The sequence below is a fragment of the Rutidosis leptorrhynchoides genome, chromosome 6, assembly GCF_046630445.1.
Source record: "Rutidosis leptorrhynchoides isolate AG116_Rl617_1_P2 chromosome 6, CSIRO_AGI_Rlap_v1, whole genome shotgun sequence".
Taxonomy (NCBI): Eukaryota; Viridiplantae; Streptophyta; class Magnoliopsida; order Asterales; family Asteraceae; genus Rutidosis; species Rutidosis leptorrhynchoides.
The window spans coordinates 207,676,917-207,692,179 of NC_092338.1; the positions used below are offsets into that span (position 1 = coordinate 207,676,917).

At 33.5% G+C, this 15,263-nt stretch overlaps 2 protein-coding genes across 2 annotated transcripts; both read right to left on the reverse strand.

The window, feature by feature from the left end:
* Nucleotides 1-2,818: 2,818 nt before the first annotated feature.
* On the reverse strand, nt 2,819-3,977 carry LOC139854375 (uncharacterized). The gene is made up of 3 exons (XM_071843681.1): nt 3,678-3,977; nt 3,375-3,609; nt 2,819-3,300 (listed from the first exon to the last, which is right to left on the reverse strand). Exons 1-3 carry the CDS (start codon nt 3,975-3,977, stop codon nt 2,819-2,821), a joined length of 1,017 nt encoding a protein of 338 aa, XP_071699782.1.
* A 3,973-nt stretch (nt 3,978-7,950) lies between these two features.
* Nucleotides 7,951-10,026, reverse strand: LOC139855511 (pentatricopeptide repeat-containing protein At5g46460, mitochondrial). The gene has a single exon (XM_071844741.1). It carries the CDS (start codon nt 10,008-10,010, stop codon nt 8,373-8,375), a length of 1,638 nt encoding a protein of 545 aa, XP_071700842.1. The 5' UTR covers nt 10,011-10,026; the 3' UTR covers nt 7,951-8,372.
* Between the last annotated feature and the right edge of the window lie 5,237 nt (nt 10,027-15,263).

A 15,263-nucleotide genomic window follows, 5' to 3' on the forward strand; every position in this document is an offset into this window, starting at 1 on the left:
ATATGCATCTTGTTAATGTCAATTATCAGGTGTTCAATCCCTATGAATGATTTTTGTCTCTATGCATGGGACGTATATTTATGAGAAATGGAAATGAAAATCTTGTGGTCTATTAAAATGATAAAAAGGATCGATTATGATAAACTAATGAACTCACCAACCTGTTGGTTGACACTTTAAAGCATGTTTATTCTCAGGTATGAAAGAAATCTTCCGCTGTGCATTTGCTCATTTTAGAGATATTACTTGAAGTCATTCATGACATATTTCAAAAGACGTTGCATTCGAGTCGTTGAGTTCATCAAGATTATTATTAAGTCAATTATAGTTGGATATATTATGAAATGGTATGCATGCTGTCAACCTTCGATGTAATGAAAGTTGTCTTTTAAAAACGAATGCAATGTTTGTAAAATGTATCATATAGAGGTCAAGTACCTCGCGATGTAACCAAATGTAATGTATTCGTCCAGATGAATTAGGACGGGTCCTTTCATATTTGAGTGGAGTTTATTTAAGATTTTTTATGAAAATGTTGGTTTGACACTTTACCCCTGTTTGGGGGTCGATTTTAATTTTTGAACAAAGTGTGAGAGCCTTTTTTGAAAATAAAAAAAGGTGAAAATACGAGAATGTCTTCAGTACTATTCATAAGTTTTGTCTAATACATAATATGGTAATTTGTGATTATATTTTATGGTAGTTATATATAGTTTTGACTATGATTAATACACTACAAGAAATATGTTGAATACCTACAAATTTTACTCAAAAAAATTAATTCGTGGGTAAACAGCCATAAAATACCCGCGAATTAACCATGGTTGAAGATCTAATGGGTTGATCAAAATTACTCTCAAATTTTTCAGTCATTTACCCACGAAGTTACCCATAATTGTTTTTTAGGTGTCTAAATTGTGGCTAAACCAATGAGTTCCAAACATTTCACACGGAATACCCACGAACCTAAGATCGTGTGGGTAAATATATGGGTAATATCATGGGTGAATATGGGTGACGTACAAATTACACACAACATTTGAGATCGTGGGTAGTTATACGTGCGTAATTCGTGGGTAAGTTTATAAACACGATGTTACTCGCATATTTTTTCCGTGGGTATTTTGTCGAGTCTACTCTTTCGTGGGGAATGTCATTGTAGTCATGTTACGCATGTCTTAGTTTCGTGCATTTAAAAATGTCATGGGTAAATTCAGGGTATATATATTACCCTTGGATAGAAAAAGTGCATATTTTAAAACTAAGCAGGTGAAGTATACCTCTTAATAGAAAAAGTGATAAAAACTCTGTTAAAAATTCTATTTTGGCCTCATTAGAACTAGGCTAACTCAAAAGTTGCTAATCCATCCGAATTAAGACCATTGTTGTTTTTGCAACTATACTATTCCATATTAAATCACTTTTTGTTGTTATTTTAATTCGAATTTGAAATGAGAATATGAAGAACTCCACAATATTAAATCACCTTTTAGTTTTTGTTTTAGGTGACTCGTAATTTGCATAACTCACATATAACAAATTACATGGGGTTTCTTTTAGTTCCAACTAGTCCGGACCAGCTCGCGCGTTGCGGCGGGGGCTTTCGGCCTGCGTATTCATATTTAACGTAGCGTTGTGTATTTACAGAGGGGAACACGACCCATGTGTTAAGCGCCGTTTTAGATGTCATCGTGTTAAGCGTGTTTTAAAAAGTATCCGTTTCGAACGTAGTTAGTTTTGTTTTGTTCAATAAATTTTTTCGAGTGTAACAGTGCTGTCGGAAAAATTTAACTCGCGGCGAACAGAAAGATACGGGCTGTCGTTGTGTTTTGCGTTTTTTAAAAAGTGTCCGTTTCGAACGTGATTAGTTTCGTTTTGTTCATAAAATTATTTCGAGTCTGGTGCTGCCGTCGAAAAAATTTAACTCGTGGCGAGCGGGAAGATATGTGTTATCGTTGTGTTTAGCGTTTTTGTGAGAAGTGTCCGTTTCGCGTATATTTAGTCCCGTTGGGTTCGTAAGATTTTTTCGAGTTGAACGGTGGTCTCGGAAAAATTTAAGTCGTACCGAGCGAGAAGATACGGCCCGTTATAAATTCAAGTGGAATTAGTTTCTTTTATTTTAATAAAATTATATATTTACACTTTTTACCCCTGAAAAAGTGTAAACTTGAAGGGCCATTGTGTAAATATAGCTGAAGTTGAAGGACCGTTTGTAATGTGAACGCAAACTCAAAATGACAATCTGATATAACTGAAACGACGAACTTCTCCACCACTTTTAGTATATTAGTATTAGTATTAATTAATATTAATATTAATATTAATATTAATTAAATATAAGTATTAATATAAGTATTAATTATTTTAATAAAATTATATATTTACACTTTTTACCCCTGGAAAAGTGTAAATTTGAGGGGCCATTGTGTAAATATAGCTGAAGTTGAAGGACCGTTTGTAATGTGAAAGCAAACTCAAAACGACGATCTAATGTAACTGAAACGACGAACTTCTCCACCACTTTTAGTATATAAGGTGCTGTTTGTTTTTTAAGATGTTTTATGTCTGCAGTCTGCGACCAGGTCTGCCAAAGAAGATGTGGTCCTGAAGTCTGCAAACTGAAATTAGAAGACTGTTTGTTTTTTTGTCTGCAAAAGTGAACCTGATTCTGAATTAACGTAATTTTAATGTTTTATCATTTTACTAAGAACTAATATAAATAAAAAACAGTACTTAATCTAGGATTTAAAGTACACTACAAATTACAAGAAGTCCAAACAACTATCATCTAATAATTTAAATAGCAAGGGTAAAACATTCATCTCCTAGTTTGCATAAGTTGTTCAGCAATTTGATCTCGCAAATTAATCATATATTGACGATCCGCTCTAGTTCCATGTGGTTGAACATCATCATCATCATCATCCACCTCTTCATTCCCATTATGTTGTACATGATCATTATCAAGTTGCACGTTTGGTTGGTCATATTTTGCGAATAGCTCGTCACTTAAACCCTCTTTTCTTATAAAATTATGAAGAGCAAAACATGCAATTGTAACATTTCTTTGGGTAACTAAGTCGAAAGGAGCCATTTTAGTTAATATCGCAAAGCGTGCTTTTAAAACACCAAAAGAACGTTCAATAACATTTCTTAGTTTCGCATGTCTATGGTTGAATTTTTCTTTGTTGTTTAACGCACGCCTTTGACGAAAATCTCCAAGCCAATACCTTACGTTACGATATGGTGCCATAAATCCACGAGTGTGTGTATACGCAGCATCACAAAGGTAATATTTATCTAAAATATAATAAATAATTAACATTTATATTTATATAAATTATAGTTATCGACATTTGAATAGGTGAATGTACCTGGCGGAGGAAGAGGAAATGGTGCATCTTGATTTGTTAAAGCTTCAGATAATACTCGGGAATCATGTGCTACTCCTTCCCATCCGGCAACAATAAACGTAAATATCATGTTGAAATCACATATTGCTAAAACATTTTGATAACAATCTCCTTTTCCTCTTTCTCTATACAAATGTTGCATTTGAGCTGGAACACGAGCATGAATCAAAGTCCCATCAAGTGCACCAACCGCTCCCTATAAAAATTATATTAGTGAATAATAAAAAATATATTAATCAAAAGAAAATTTTGATCTCGCTTTACCTTAAAAACTCGACGTAACCTCCTGTGGTATCCCGGAACATTTGGATTGGGATCAAAAGATGTTGGTATTATAGTCTCTTTTGCGAAATCCAACATTGTAGCCAATATTTCATGAAAATACTTATGAATTGTTTGCTTTGAGCGTTGAAATAAACGTTTGACGAGTACATAACGTTGATTGTGACCTAACATCATTAAAAACATAGCAATTTTCTCTTCAACTGATAGATGCTTGCTATCCTTTAACCATCCCTTTACTCTAAAATGAGTGCAAAGTCGAACATACGAATCTCGTGACATACGTAGCAACTCAACGCATTGTGTATCGTTTCCTTGTAATAATTGTAACGTAAATAGTCCCCCGTCATGATAGAACCTAGATCTCTTTTTCTTTTTCTTGACCAATAGTAACGTATATATAAATATATAACTATGATTAACAATAGTTTATGATTGTAATCCATAATACACCTATAGTAAAATAACAACCAAACATCCATAGTAAGTACTAATCAAAGAAATAGACTGTAACATAATAAATAAAAATTAAGACATGGACTGTAACATAACAAAAGATCATAATATTTCAAAATAACTAGTTTCCAAATTATGGAATGTAGCATAGCATTCATCATAGCATTTCAAAATACAAGTAGTAACCAAAAGTTCATAATACTAGTTAAACAAAAGTCACAAACATGGACTGTATGTCATCAGCTTGCTCCTAGTTCATAATTCATAATACTAGTTTCATAATCTAGTTAAACAGAAGTCACAAATTGTTCCAGAAGGTGTGTAACACATAACATTACTACTTAAACATCCCCAGTGTCACCCCGGTCAACTTAATCCACCCTTTTAACACCTCGGGATCTGCTGGCAGCGTCATCCATGCCTCTCTCATTTGTGTTGATTGCCCAAAAATATTAAAAGCGGCCAAAAATATAGGATCGGTAGGTTCTAACCCAACTAACTTTAGCCTCTCATAGCATTCATCTATTGATGGCCCTTGCTTACTTTTAACCATATGTCTAAGTGCATTTTGCATATCCATTGTTAAGTCATCAAGACTAATAGATGTTTTAGCCTTTTTCTTAGGCCTGCCTCTATCCGAAGCGCTCGGCTCTTCTTCAGGTGTAGGAATCTCATCCCGAGCATGAGAACTTTGTTGTTGGGAGTCTCCAACATCATCACCTAAATCGATAAAAGGGTCATCTTCAATTTGAAGTGTTAAGACCCCTTGATTAATAGAAGAGGAAGAGGCCCGAGAAGCTTGGGTAGATGCCCATTTATTGTTACCGGTAGCACTAGCACCATCAAACAAAGCAATACATAAGTCATGATGAGGTAATGGGTAATTTTTCAAAGAAGCTGCCTTTGGATGACCCTGCGACCAAATTAATAAAGGGTGCTATAAATATTGTGTAGTCGTCATAAGTATGTGATAAATGGTAAAAGTTTATAAAAATGAACACACCTTCTTAAATGCATCCCACTCTTCATTCGACATCGTTAACATGTTTGTTTGAGGATTATAGATATTCCCGGTCTTGTTTCTCAAATACACCCATCCGGTGTATTTGGTTTTGAGGTTATCATAACCATTTCTAATTTGCTTTTGAGACAATACCAAATTAAACCTATCCTTAAAGGTTTCGGCTAATTTAGCCCAAGACTCCTTTTGTAAACTACCTCCCCTTCTTCCTACCCTAGCAATTTCTTCAAGTGATACCTCTAATAAGCATTTAAGTACTTCATTCGACCAATGGTTTCGACCTTCATCCATTTTCAACTAAGAAACAAATAATATAATCACTATACATGTATAATATACATATAGGTGTACAAATCTGACTTGTTTTTAGTATGTATCACAAATGAATTTAATACATAAAACACACAAAGAATATACAAATTAATAGATGCTGCTGTAAAAATTTCTCAACAAAGAAATTATATTTGTAACTCATAAAATTAGTAGAATTGGAAGTTAAACTATGAATTTAAAAGGATGTAAAAAATGGCGATGGTGTACTGTGACTACATCATTGTGTTTTAACATCCCAAAATTAAGCAATATTTCATATAGAGAATGTTGATTATTCAAAAATTACCTCTAGAAATTGAAAGAGAATATAGATCTATTAAGAAATCAGCATATATCTATATAAAAAAAAATTGGGCAAAAGAAAGATACCAGTAGCTGTTGAGAACGAACGTGACGCCGGAGACGAAATTGATGCCGGTGATGAAGTCGGAGGCGATGTGGGTGACGAAGGTGATGGAGCTGGTGGTTGGAAAAAAAAGATGGGTAGCTGATAATGAAAGGATGGAGGTGTGGTTGTGAAAGAGATATTAGGTTAAAAAGAGCTTTTAAGTTTAGAAGCAATTTTCTAGGTCTGCAACTTAGAAGACATATGCAGCTCTTTTTTTGTGTTATATCTTTCAAAAAACAAACGGTCTGCAAACTAAAACGTCTGCCCGCCCGCCCGCAGACATAATACATAATAAGGTCTTCAAAGCAAAAAACAAACGACACCTAAGTATTAATAAGCCAAATTCAACCCGATTAACCCGAATGTTAATATGTACAGTCTAACTCAAAAGAGGTAGAAGGTTTTTTCTGTTCGGACTATCTCGAGAATGAGTAATCCGACCTCATACTTTAATGTAAGCAGCCCAGCAAGATTACTTCCGGCTCTTTCCAACTCATCATTGACCATCACTAAATATTCGTTGTAGATGAGATTCGAACCTGAAACCTCTTAGAAATATATTTTTATAGTTAAGGTTCGAACCTCTCAGAAATATATTTTTATAGTTGAGGTTCGAACATGAAACCTCTTTGAAATATATTTTTATATCACATATGCGCACCTTAAATTCACTTTATTATATACTCTTATAATTAAAAAAATATTACCATTAGTCAAGAAAACGTTGGGATGGTAAATTTTGGTACGGAAACTCAATTTGGGCGTGGTTTATTCAGAACGTGAAGCACGATTATTGACCAAATTTTTCGGAGAAACACGATGAAGGTGCACGGTTTTTGTAGGTTTAGAGTAACAGCGATTCAAAAGTGCAAAACCTACTTCAGAATTTTGAGGTAACAGTCATCTATTCTAACTGAAGATAATGGTCTTTTGACTTGTGGCCTTGTGGGTTCATGTTAAGATTCTAATTAGCAGGTTTTATGATTTGGTTTTTATTTATTTGACTTTTTTCTGTGTTGATCATTCGTTTATACACAAAATTGCAATCCATTTCGTTGAATTTGTGATTGGTTGTAGTTAAGCTCACGCCTCATAACCATTTCGTTGAATTTGTGACTCACGCCTCAAGGCGTTTGTGGGACACGCTGCACTAGGGGCTTCACCATTCGTCATTTTGCCCCACCTCACCTCATGCCCAGCAGCTAACACCGGGTTGTATATGGTCTAACAATAACATTTAAAGAAGTTATATTACCCAACAAACGAGTACTTTTCGCACATAATCTAGGATTTCACGTCTACAGCTCAATCGAGATCCTGGTTTTAGAAGCTTGATGTTGCTGAAATGTAAGTGCAATGCATTTGGCTTCATGTGCAAGATGATGTTACTTTGTAGATTCGGGCACTTCCATGGTTATGAAAAGTTTAAGATCATCTACTAGGCTCAAAACTTGTTCCTTATACCAATCACGATCTCAGATGTCTGCTTACCAACTTATTATGTGCAGTGGCGGTACTTAAGGTATCCCAAAGGTGGTGTCCGCCCACCCTGGATTTTACGGAACAAAAATTTTTACACTAAAAAAAAAATTACTAAAAAATAAGGGTTTTTTTAGTGTTCGTCCCTGCTGATTATGAAAGAATTAAAAAAATTTTACACTCGCCCCACTTGTATCCGGAGTTCAAGTTCCGCCGTTAGATTACGTGTAGAGATTAAAAATTTATGAAGTTTTCCAAACTTCAAAGTTAACCATAAGACACTTTTTTTGCTAGGAATTCCCTTTTCCTTGTATGAATCATAAATGATGCAGAATCAATTCAACACATACACCTTAACAAAAGAAAGGTGCCAAAGTAGGCGGGTTGGGTGTGTTGCCCTCACGGGTAAAAAATGTTACTTTTGTCTAAAAATTTTGAACCAAATATAAATAATTTTTTATATACATCATTAATAAAACATACTTCTTCAATTATAATCAAACTTTAACACTTGAATCATGAATATTTATGCATCAGTAATACACTCGTCGCTTTCCAACCCATTTGACCATAAGCTATTTTATTTACATTAGCGCAAATTACACCACAATGTTTACATCTTTAGCACGTGTGCTAAAGAGTGAGCATCGACCTAGGATAAGTTATATGTGAGAAAACGGTTACAATTTGTTACAGTAATCACACGCTCCACACATTTTGCTCCGAACTTATTAACAGAAGGGAAATCTCCACATACATTAAGATTTTCGTACTTCCTCCGACTGTGTAAATTAACGCAAAACAAACAGACAGCTTTCATAAAGATACCATTAACAATTTCTCCATTTGCTCAATTTCAACATCATATAAAGCAAACATTTGCTCAAGAACACAACCAAATCCCATTAAATTTCTCGCCTATCCGCTCGAGCTTCCCGTTTATATCATTCGTCCTAGGTTGGACCCCAGTCTCTCAAAAATAACTCATTCCTAATTCCTTTCAAACTGGCCCACTACATCCTGGTTCTTTCAAAATCCCTCTACTTTTCATCACTGCTCGTATTCTTGATACGTCATTCCATCTACCATTAAAAGCATACACGTTCGATAAGAGCGTATACGCAGCACTACAGTCCGGATCTATGTTAAATACGGCTTCTGCAGCTCTTTCAGCCAACTTTAAATCTGGATGCATCTTACAAGCACTAAGCAACGATAACCAAATAGACGTATTTGGTTCCATTGGCATACTTTTAATTACCTCAGCAGCTTCATTTAACTTCCCACTACGCCCTAATATATCCACCATACACGCATAATGTTCAAGATTCACCTTCACAGGTTTATACCTAAACAAGAAATTAAAAAAGCATCTTCCTGTATCCAACATTCCCGAACGACTACACGCAGATAGTATCCCGGTATACGTTATATCATCAGGCGGGACCCCATAACGTATCATTCGGCTAAAAATTACAAGACCCCACATACCATAACCATGTTGTGCACAACCAACAATCATCGAGTTCCACGAAACAATATTCTTATTTCCTATTGCATTAAATACAGACAGCGCGTCACTTATATTCCCACATTTGGCATACAAAACAACAAGTGAATTACCTACAAACACATCAGTTTCAAGCCCTAGTTTAATAGCTGCTCCATTAATAGCTTTCCCTGTATCTAAATCTTCCAATTCACAACACGAATTTAACACACTCGTAAATGAAGATTGATTAGGAAGAACACCTATTCTAAACATTTCAGAAAATACCTCTAATGCCTTGTCGTGTTTTTCATTTAAACTATATCCAGTTAAAAGCGATGTCCACACTACCACCGAAGTATGCAACTTTTCCTTAAATACTTTAATACAACTATCGATCTGTTTACAGTGTGCATAAAATGTGATTAAGGGAGCTGTAATATATGTATCTGAGAGATAACCTAGCTTCAATACATGTCCATGAATCTCAACACCTAAAAGCAAATCCTGTACATTAGCACAAGCTGTTATTACAGATGAATATGTAACTGAACAAGCCTGAACACCACAACACAACATCTGTTTAAATAAAAGTATTGCTTTTTCGCTCTTTCCAGCTTGATTAAGACCACTAATCATTGAACTCCAAGTAATTACACTCCTAGTTGGCATCTCATGAAACAACCTAACAGCATCATCCACTCTTCCATTCATAAAATATCCATGAATCATCGAATTCCAAGCAGCTTCGTCTTTCAAAGGCATTATCATAAACAACTGTTCAGCGACTTCAATTCGTCTATGTACCGAAAATCCATTAACCATTGTTGTCCACGAGACAACATTTCGTTCAGGCATTTCTTCAAACAGTTTATAGGCTATGTCCAACTTCCCACAATCAAAACAGCCTTTGATTATTGAATTCCACGTAACTGAATCTCGAACAGGCATTTCGTCGAACAGTTTCAAGGCGTCATTAAACTGATTATTTCTTAAATAACTTTGAATCGATTTTGTGCATGAATAAACATCTGGACATGAAGGTTTGGTTGTAAAGCTAAGAGCTTTGTTCTGATTTTGGTTTATGGAATGATCAAATGATATCGGAGAGTACGCAAGGGTAGTTTGCTTGACATGATTTAAAAACATATAAAATGATGTTTGTTGAACTTTGAATCTTCTAATCATGACTGTAACTGAATCTAGTATATACAGTAGTAGTTACTAGTGTCTTGCAGGTGTTTTCTTTTGTAAAAATTATTATTACTCTTAGGGTTTGTTTACTTTTTTCTCATTAAGTTTTGTATAGATATAAATGGCAGTATGAATAAGGATGATTATATGTAGTAATCACTCAATAAAAAATGCCGTTTACTTTTTGTGCTAAATAAATTGCCTGAATGATGAAAATTACTATTTTAACCCTAACAAAAAAACATTTTCTCAGTTTAATGTTATCGAAACCCACAAAATCATAAAATTTGATGGCATTCTGATTTACAAGGCATTTCATTGTTCACAAAATACAGAGTATGTTTAGTATGTTTACACGAACTAAGGTATTACGCATGACACCATTTTTATCTATGTAATTTTCACAGCACAATAACCTAAAAATTGTAAAATTAAAAATTCATAGGAATTAAAGAATTCAGTGGTGACGATTGTAACAAAGATGTGGTGATCGGCGAGGATTCCGATATCGGGATCCACATCTTAGTTGTGTGTTCTAGACTTCCGGTTAAGGTTCCGACACCTACTTCAGCTCTTATAGAATTTTTGTTTGTGTTCGTTGAATTTGTGATATTCCGTTTTTCATGTTTCTTGTGTTTTAATTTCGTAGTTGAAATTATATACAATAATTTTATGTCAGGTGAAAGAAGAAATTGTAGTGGTGGGGATGAAGCAGAAATATAATTTAAAGGAAGAGGAGAAGGGCAATGTGGTAAAGGGTATGATCCATATGGGGACAAGTGTGCTTTTGGCGGTGACCCACAAAGCTCTCTATAATGACATTTGAATAATTTAAGCTAAAAGTAAACAGCTTTTTTTTTACCGAATAAGCTTTTAATACAACTCAGCCCATTAATTCAAAAGTAAACAGGCCCTTACTAATAGTAACATACTGTAAACCTGTACTACTCCAGTACTCCGTACTAGTTTCGTTTATATATATATATATATATATATATATATATATATATATATATACATATATATATATATATATACATATATATATATATACATTTTTTTTTGGCAAAAAACGGAATGTATTAAATAGATTTTCACGAAACTGTGAAAATTGATCAGTACATAGCGGCTCGTTTTAGGCTTACATGAAACTACCAGCCTCTCAAGTCTTGCATTTGCAACAAAATAAACATACAATCACAGTAGCAAACACATTAGCAATCCCAGAAGCAATTTTATGAGTCTGACTTGAACTTCCTTCTAGATTTGAGAAACAAACTGTAGTGACCCGAACTTTTCCATGTTTATATATATATTAAATGAAATTGTTATTTTACATGATTAAGTGTTTTCAACATGTTAAGCAATCAAACTTGTTAAGACTTGATTAATTGAAATAGGTTTCATATAGACAATTGATCACCCAAGTTGACCGGTGATTCACAAACGTTAAAACTTGTAATAACTATATGATGACATATATATGGTTATATATATAGTTAACATGATATTATGATAAGTAAACATATCATTAAGTATATTAACAATGAACTACATATGTAAAAACAAGACTACTAACTTAATGATTTTGAAACGGGACATATATGTAACGATTATCGTTGTAACGACATTTAATGTATATATATCATATTAAGAGATATTCGTACATCATAATATCATGATAATATAATAATTTAAAATCTCTTTTGATATTATAAATATTAGGTTAACAACATTTAACAAGATCGTTAACCTAAAGGTTTCAAAACAACACTTACATGTAACGACTAACGATGACTTAACGACTCAGTTAAAATGTATATACATGTAGTGTTTTAATATGTATTCATACACTTTTGAAAGACTTTAAGACACTTATCAAAATACTTCTACTTAACAAAAATGCTTACAATTACATCCTCGTTCAGTTTCATCAACAATTCTACTCGTATGCACCCGTATTTGTACTCGTACAATACACAGCTTTTAGATGTATGTACTATTGGTATATACACTCCAATGATCAGCTCTTAGCAGCCCATGTGAGTCACCTAACACATGTGGGAACCATCATTTGGCAACTAGCATGAAATATCTCATAAAATTACAAAAATATGAGTAATCATTCATGACTTATTTACATGAAAACAAAATTACATATCCTTTATATCTAATCCATACACCAACGACCAAAAACACCTATAAACACTTTCATTCTTCAATTTTCTTCATCTAATTGATCTCTCTCAAGTTCTATCTTCAAGTTCTAAGTGTTCTTCATAAATTCCAAAAGTTCTAGTTTCATAAAATCAAGAATACTTCCAAGATTGCAAGTTTACTTCCAAGTTTTCTAAATCCATTCCAAGTAATCATCCAAGATCAAGAAACCTTTGTTACTTACAGTAGGTTATCTTTCTAATACAAGGTAATAATCATATTCAAACTTTAATTCAATTTCTATAACTATAACAATCTTATTTCGAGTGGAAATCTTACTTGAAATTGTTTTCGTGTCATGATTCTGCTTCAAGAACTTTCAAGCCATCCAAGGATCCTTTGAAGCTAGATCCATTTTTCTCATTTCCAGTAGGTTTATCCAAGGAACTTGAGGTAGTAATGATGTTCATAACATCATTCGATTCATACATAAAAAGCTGTCTTATTCAACGTTATAAACTTGTAATCACTAGAACATAGTTTAGTTAATTCTAAACTTGTTCGCAAATAAAGTTAATCCTTCTAACTAGACTTTTAAAATCAATTAAACACATGTTCTATATCTATATGATATGCTAACTTAATGATTTAAAAACCGAAAACACGATAAACACCATAAAACTGGATATACGCCGTCGTAGTAAAATCGGGGGCTGTTTTGGTTGGGATAATTAAAAGCTAAGAAGAACTTTGATTTAAAAGCTATACTTCTGGAAAAATGATTTTTCTTATGAACATGAAACTATATCCAAAAATCATGGTTAAACTCAAAGTGAAAGTATGTTTTTCAAAATGGTCATCAAGATGTCGTTCTTTCGACAGAAATGACTACCTCTTTCAAAAACGACTTTTAACTTGTATTTCCGACTATAAACTTATACTTTTTATATTTAGATTCATAAATTTAAGTTCAATACGAAACCGTGGCCACTGGAATCACTCAAAATGGATTAGAAACGAAGAAATGGCGAGTAAAACAAGATTGATAAAAACTACTCATTTTACCTACGTGAAAGTTAGTAATAAATCTATTCCAACCATAACCTAATCAACTTATATTGTATATTATGTAATCTTGAGATACCATAGACACGTATACAATGTTTCGACCTATCATGTCGACCCATCTATATATATATTGTGGAACAACCATAGACACTCTATATGTGAATGTTGGAGTTAGCTATACAGGGTTGAGGTTGATTCCAAAATATATATATATATAGTTTGAGATGTGATCAATACTGAGATACATATACACTGGGTCGTGGATTGATTTAAGATAATATTTATCGATTTATTTATGTACATCTAACTGTGGACAACTAGTTGTAGGTTACTAACGAGGACAGCTGACTTAATAAACTTAAAACATCAAAATGTATTAAAAGTTTTGTAAATACATTTTGAACATACTTTGATATATATGTATATATTGTTATAGGTTTGTAAATCAACCAGTGGCCAAGTCTTACTTCCTGACGAAGTAAAAATCTGTGAAAGTGAGTTTCATTTGCTCCCTTTTACTCTTTATATTTTTGGGACTGAGAATACATGCGCTGTTTTTACAACTGCCTTATTAAATGCTTTTGAAATATATTTTGAACTGCGAATACATGCAAATGCTTTATTAACTATTTTACAATATTTATATGCGTGAGTTTCATTTGCCTTTTTACCCTTTATATTTTTGGGCTGAGAATACATGCGCAATTTTTATAAATGTTTTACGAAATAGACACAAGTAATCGAAACTACATTATATGGTTGAATTATCAAAATCGAATATGCCCCTTTTTATTAAGTCTGGTAATCTAAGAATTAGGGAACAGACACCCTAATTGACGCGAACTCTAAAGATAGATCTATCGGGCCCCATCCAAAGTACCGGATGCTTTAGTACTTCGAAATTTATATCATGTCCGAAGGAGGATCCCGGAATGATGGGGATATTCTTAAATGCATATTGTGAATGTCGGTTACCAGGTGTTCAATCCATATGAATGATATTTTTTGTTTCTATGTATGGGATGTGTATTGAAATATGAAATCTTGTGGTCTATTGTTACGATTTGATATATATAGGTTAAACCTATAACTCACCAACATTTTTGTTGACGTTTAAAGCATGTTTATTCTCAGGTGAATACTAAGAGCTTCCGCTATTGCATACTAAAATAAGGACAAGATTTGGAGTCCATGTTTGTATGATATTGTGTAAAAACTGCATTCAAGAAACTGATTTCGATGTAACAAATTTGTATTGTAAACCATTATGTAATGGTCGTGTGTAAACAGGATATTTTAGATTATCATTATTTGATAATCTACGTAAAGCTTTTTAAACCTTCTTTATGAAATAAAGGTTATGGTTTGTTTTAAAAATGAATGCAGTCTTTGAAAAACGTCTCATATAGAGGTCAAAACCTCGCAACGAAATCAATTAATATGGAACGTTTTTAATCAATAAGAACGGGACATTTCACAAACACCTTATCTTCTTACAATAGCAACAAAGGTTAGGACGACCATATATAGAATTGATTACTCGAACAAATCTTAGAATTCACTAGCCATTGAAGCACCTTGAACTTTGTGTGAGTAGCTATTGCGGCCCAACATGAATACTTCCCATTAAACACGACATCATTCCTAGCAATCCATATTGCGCATAAGGTAGCCGGTACGATTAGACCCCAAAACCCGCTAGCTTTTATACCAATATCACAATTCCAATCTAACGAAAACTCCACAATCGAAGATGGCATAACCCAATTGACATTCCACCAATTAAACAATGTTGCCCACAACTTGTGTGTCCAGGAACAATGTAAAAGAAGATGATTTATAGATTCAATGTTACTCCAGCACCATACGCAATTGTCATTCGAATCATCTCTTAAGCAATGTCTATAGCTTAAGACCTCTTTAACCGGAACGCCCTCTTGAATAGCGATCCAATGAAAAATAGCAACCTTAGAAGGCACTTTT

Excerpts from the sequence above, each read along its gene's own strand:
- LOC139854375 (XM_071843681.1), bottom strand. The coding sequence starts at position 3,977 with ATGTCACGAGATTCGTATGTTCGACTTTGCACTCATTTTAGAGTAAAG. Across the intron at positions 3,610-3,677 it reads GGTTACGTCGAGTTTTTAAG|GGAGCGGTTGGTGCACTTGA; the intron begins GTAAAGCGAGAT and ends TAATTTTTATAG. Across the intron at positions 3,301-3,374 it reads ATTTCCTCTTCCTCCGCCAG|ATAAATATTACCTTTGTGAT; the intron begins GTACATTCACCT and ends ATTATATTTTAG.
- LOC139855511 (XM_071844741.1), bottom strand. The coding sequence starts at position 10,010 with ATGTTTTTAAATCATGTCAAGCAAACTACCCTTGCGTACTCTCCGATA.